We start from the raw sequence: 5325 nt of genomic DNA, 5'->3' as shown, positions 1-5325 counted from the left end.
AGGGCCCAATATGTTTTTTAGAGTTGTCTTTGACCATTGGTAAAATTGATAATATGTGATGATATAAAAGTTATATCATTAGAAACTCCATTAACATATGATTTTTTAACATACATTGTCAAATGTAACCTCGAAAAACGTATTAGACCTCATATGTTTGGATGGAGGGAATAACTTGGTGGTAATATTTAATAGCCTATGCTGCTCATCTTTAGCCTACAAATATTCTATTACCCTAAGAATTTGGGACATGGATTTGTTTCATTTGAAATGAAATTCTCCTAGATATCTTCTATTCCTAAATAGCTATAACCTACAACCCATTATCTTTTCTTTCCACACATGCAACCATGCCATATAAGGGCGAGTTCCTTTGTAGCTTATTTTGGGCTTCTAGAATAAGTTGTCACCTACCCAGCTTATTCTATAAGCCCAAATATAAATTTTATTTTAGAAGCATACTAGTTGACCTTTAATTAGCAGACTTCTAAAATAAAACTTTTGTTTGACCATCTAGGATAAACTGGATAGGGATAGCTTCTTTCCACAGCTTCAAATAAGCTAGAAAAGAACTGGGCCTAAACAAGTCCTCCATGTAAATTGTAATTACATTGTTTTTGCATTGCTCCCTATGCATAGAGGATGCCACATTATCAATTCATGCATCTTAGTCATAAGTTACTTTTTACATTAGATTTTGTATTAACAATACTTGTTGGGCAATCGAAGCATACATGTGTAGTTCACCATCCGCAATCGTGACGTTGTTTTAAGTGTAATTCACTTTACTTTTACTTTTTACACCCTTTGTATTTTATTCTATTTCTGTACACTTACATTTGCTATCCATTAGTTTTACAAAATTACTAGACCTATAAAAAAATAAATTATGTAACCTTACGAACCTTCCTTTTTAGTTTACATGTTTTTTAACGACATTTATGCATTTCTTTCAGTAGCAATGTTCCCACGGCAGTGTTCAAAAAAAAAAAAAAAAGCCCCACGGTCCCGCGCCGAATTCCGGAAGTATTCCTGAATTGTGCCCGGTCCTCGTTTTATATACCGACAGAAAAAGGGGATAACTCATCTCAAAAAAAGAAAAAAAGGAAAAGCAGGGACAGCTCAAATGGGGGCCCCTCCAGAGACCAAACTCCATGGGCGCTGGTGCGGCGCCTGTCACCGTGCACGCAGAGTTCAGAGCCGTGAGACAACTCGCGAACATATCGCCTTCCGCCGAACTGTCGCCGGTGCTAGCTAGCCTACCCCCCTGCGTCCAAAGCAGAGATCTCGCAGCCGATTCACCACGGCAAAGGGCCAAGCCAAGTTGTGCTGTGCATGCCGGTCGCTCTGCCTCTTGGGACGTGCGGGGCCTGGCGTGCTGTCTGCGGCGAAGCGCGCGCGCAGGTCCCTTTCCTTCCATCGCTGTCGCTAGCGTCGCCCGTTTGGCCTGCGCGCGCGCGCATCGTCGTTTCTACTAGTTTTAGGCTATTCTTCCATTTGAAATTTCAGAGCGGAGCCAAAGGGACTATACTGGTGGAAGCGACAGCTGATCTGGTCGCAGCTGCGGCAGATCGACCTGATTGATGTTAATTAATCCTGGTTTCACTTTCGTTGGTGAACGTCTTGGGGAGTCTTGCAAGCTACAGCTGATGCGGATGCCGCAGCTGCTTTAATGGAGGTTCTCTTCTCTTCAACCCAATTCTCATTCGTTATCAACTTATCATGGCGCTACGACCGTACGTACAAGGAGGACAGGAGGTACAAGGAAGGGAAGGGAGGCTGGAATTGTATGCCTGGCTAGGCTAGGCCTCTCTTTGGGAGGCATGATCATCGCGCTGCTGCTGCTGGAAGCTAGCTAGCGTCTCGGATGCTGCTGCTCCTGCTGCTGCTGGCTGCTGACCTCTTCTTGGTCTGGAGCGTGGCAAGCGTGGTCCGTGACGCAGCTCGAGGTCGAAGACGGCGATGGCTGCTGGTGATGATCGGCGGTCGTCTCGCGGCCGGCTGCCGCCCTCCTTGCTCTGCTTTTCAGCGACACCCGGCACACGACCCATTCGCTGCTCTGCGGCGAGTCGTCATTGGCACGCTTGTTCTGCTCCGCCGCGCCGGCGAGGCGGTACTCGTGCATCACCCAGTCCGTGCGCGACTTGCCGCGGTGGAAGGCGAGCGCCGTCTTGACGCCGACGAGCAGCCGCTTGCCAACCGGCAGCTGCACGAACACCGGCTTCTCCTTCCCCGTGGCCTTCCAGTACCCGCTGGCCGCTCGCCTCCGCCGCCCGCCACGACCGCTAGACGCCGCCTGCCTCAGGCTGAAGAAGTATGCCGATTCCCCCTCGCTCGCGCCTGCAGCAATCAACTCAAAACGGAACGAAATCAGCCCGACGAGCTCCACCTCCATGCCAGCATTTATGCATGCGTGCGTGGAAGAAGCCAAGAAAACGCACCGGGGAGGTCCCAGGGGTCGGGCAAGGCGGCGGCGTGGACGACGGGGATGACGGCGGCGGGCAGCGGGCGGTCAAGGGCCATGCGGCGGAGGTACTGCAGCAGCAGCTCCAAATCGGTGGGGTGGAACCGGAACCCCGGAGGCAGCAGCTGCTGCGTCGCCGGCGGCGCCTCACCTGCTGCCCGCGTCCCCATTCCCGTATTTGCAGGTTTAAGGTGCAGGTAGCAAGTCCACAAACCGACGGGCGACCAGTCAGGGAAGGGAAGGCAGCAAAATTCCAACCCGGAGGCACAATTTCGGTAGGGAGGGGAGATGATGGGGGGGTCGATGAGTGGAGTGGAGACGGAAAAGGCGGGGGAATTTATAGGATGTGCCTACTACGGTGTGGCGTGGAGCGGACTCCATCCTGCGCCCTCCCACACACACCCCATTGCTTAAGCAGTATGATTCCTTGCTGGAATAGACAAGATCCCGTCCCCCTCGCCACTAAAAATGTGCCCCCCCAGCAGCTCTTCCAGCCCAGCACGAAAGCTCGTGAGCCGCGGAATGAATACACAAGTGGAAAAATTCAGGCGCGGCCGTGAAAGCTGAAAGGGATGCGTTGTAATGCCATCATCCTCTCACGTATATGTATTCGTCTATGTATATTGTGTGTGTATTTGACAGTGTCATGTCATGTATAATTTTGTTGTCGTATACTACACGTGACAACGCCATGTAGTGTTTGTGTAACCTTGTCTTATATACTACAAAAACCATATATCCTAAGTGCGTAATGAATTGGCATGTATATGTGACACTGATCGTGATCGTTATGCAAAACTACTCACACCTTGCTTCACAGATGTTGCTCCACCAAAGTAGGTTTTGTGCGCTCTGATATTAGTTTCAATCGGAAGACGATAATACCCCCCCCCCCTTTCCTCTCTCATCATGTCGTCCCACACGCGTCCGGGGAAAAACCCTAAACCGTGAACGCGGGACACGACCGGGCGTCAACGCGTGCAGGTGGCGGACGCGCGGAGGGAAACGAAATTGCAGGGGGGGGGGGTCTGGAGGGCGATGCCCATGTGCAGCGTAGGCTGCTCTCAGCTGTTCTGGTGCTAAGGTGTCCTCTTATTGGTGATCGGAGGGTGCGTTGCAGCGGCATCCGTTTGCTTGAGTCCCAGTGGCCGATGGTAGAAGGTGTTTCTCCTGTTATTTGGAAACGTAATAAAAAAACAAAATTTCGACAAACTCTTACCGGCGAGGGGCGATGGTGGGGTGCAGGTCTCTCGCGGTTGATGGGGTCTGATCTAGGGTTAGCTTGTGGAGGGCTTTGAGGAATGCACGAGATCTGGCCCATGGAGCTTGGAGGCCAGCTACTCTCGCGAACCGTCTTCTAGGGTTGCCCCATAGATCATACTGGTTGGTCCAATGATCCACCCGTGGCCAAGGTGGGTGCCGATTCAACTGGGATCTAGCCTCCAACATCTATATCTGGGATCCTTGGCACGTGGATCGGCTCGATGTTGGACGGTCTAGGCCATGGATACGATGCTTCCACCTAGATGATGTCCATGTCATTGGTGCTTCAATGGTCTAGTACCCTCGCGGCGGTCGTGTGCCTGCCTTGGAAACCATGGCGGCTGTCCTAGATGGTAGGCCGTGGCTACGGTGCTTCCACCTAGATGGTGTCCATGTCATTGGTGCTTCAATGGTCTGGTACAACAAATAGTAACACTTTGTAAAGGAAGTGCTATCTAGGTGAAGGAAGTGTTATTTATATTTTCTTGATGACCTCAAAAATTTTGGGCACTCTTTGCTATCCAAACCATTGCCTCATGAAAAATTTCACCTTCATTTTCCTATTAAATCTTACTCAGCAAATTTCCAGAGTTTCTGTTGAGCTAGAAGCTTTGTGGAGGAAGTACTAGCTATACATATCCTAATGAGCTGAATTTTTTCCACATATTCTATATGCCCAAGTCATAGCTCTCCACAAAATTTTATCCCCATCTAACTATCCATGTGAGCTCACCGTCCAATCTTTGTTTCTGGAAATATTTTCAGTTTGTGAAGAAACTATATTTTATGTTGCTTCATAATTGATGTAAATTTACCAGGATAGGACCCTAAACCTCCCTCCATCAAATTTTATCTCATTTAATTTAGCCAATGTCCCTTAATAATTTTGCTAATTTTCTGTTCGGTGGAGAGCATTGTGAAGGAAGTACCATTTTATTCACCCAAATAGCATGAAATTTTTACAGTGCCTTCATATGCCCAAAGAATCATTCTCCACCAAATTGTAGCTCAATCCAATAATTTATGTTAGCCCAGCTTCAATTAATATTTTTTGGCGAGATTGGCACATTGCAAAGGAAGTGCTACCTAGACCCCTCATATTGCCCTCAAACTTTTTGGGCACTCTTACATACTCAGATAATTTCCACATGACAATATTCAACTCCATTTTCATAGTAAATCTTCCTCAGGAAATTTCTTAATTTTCTATCCACGGAGAAGCTTTGTGAAGGAAGTACTGGCTAGGATTATCAAAACTATCTGCTATGTTATAAAATATCCAGAAATCCATGTGAGCTCGTCATCCAATCTTTTATTCTGGTCATATTTTCAGTTTGTGAAGCAACTATATTTTATATTGCTTAATTATTATTTTTTAACTTTTTCAGGGCAAGATTGCACCTATATAAAATTCCTCCACCAAATTTCAGATCACTTCATTTAGCCAATTTCTCCCAATAATTTTTCCAACTTTCTGTCGAGAGAAGAGCATTGTGAAGGAAGTACCAATTTTGGCATGTCCAAATGGTATCAAATTTTTACAGTATTTTCCTATGCCCGAGTTACCATCCTCAACCAAATTTCATCTCAATCCATTC

The 5325-nt window shown here is 47.4% G+C and overlaps 1 protein-coding gene across 1 annotated transcript; it reads right to left on the bottom strand.

Moving 5' to 3' along the window:
- Nucleotides 1–1684: 1684 nt before the first annotated feature.
- LOC123399812 (NAC domain-containing protein 41-like) lies at nt 1685–3150 on the bottom strand. Its single transcript, XM_045094188.1, has 2 exons — nt 2442–3150; nt 1685–2340 (listed from the first exon to the last, which is right to left on the bottom strand). Exons 1-2 carry the CDS (start codon nt 2632–2634, stop codon nt 1856–1858), a joined length of 678 nt encoding a protein of 225 aa, XP_044950123.1. The 5' UTR covers nt 2635–3150; the 3' UTR covers nt 1685–1855.
- Between the last annotated feature and the right edge of the window lie 2175 nt (nt 3151–5325).

Source organism: Hordeum vulgare, chromosome 5H (assembly GCF_904849725.1).
Source record: "Hordeum vulgare subsp. vulgare chromosome 5H, MorexV3_pseudomolecules_assembly, whole genome shotgun sequence".
Taxonomy (NCBI): domain Eukaryota; kingdom Viridiplantae; phylum Streptophyta; class Magnoliopsida; order Poales; family Poaceae; genus Hordeum; species Hordeum vulgare.
Note: the sequence above shows the minus strand (reverse complement) of the source record. Positions and strands in the feature narration are given on the sequence as shown.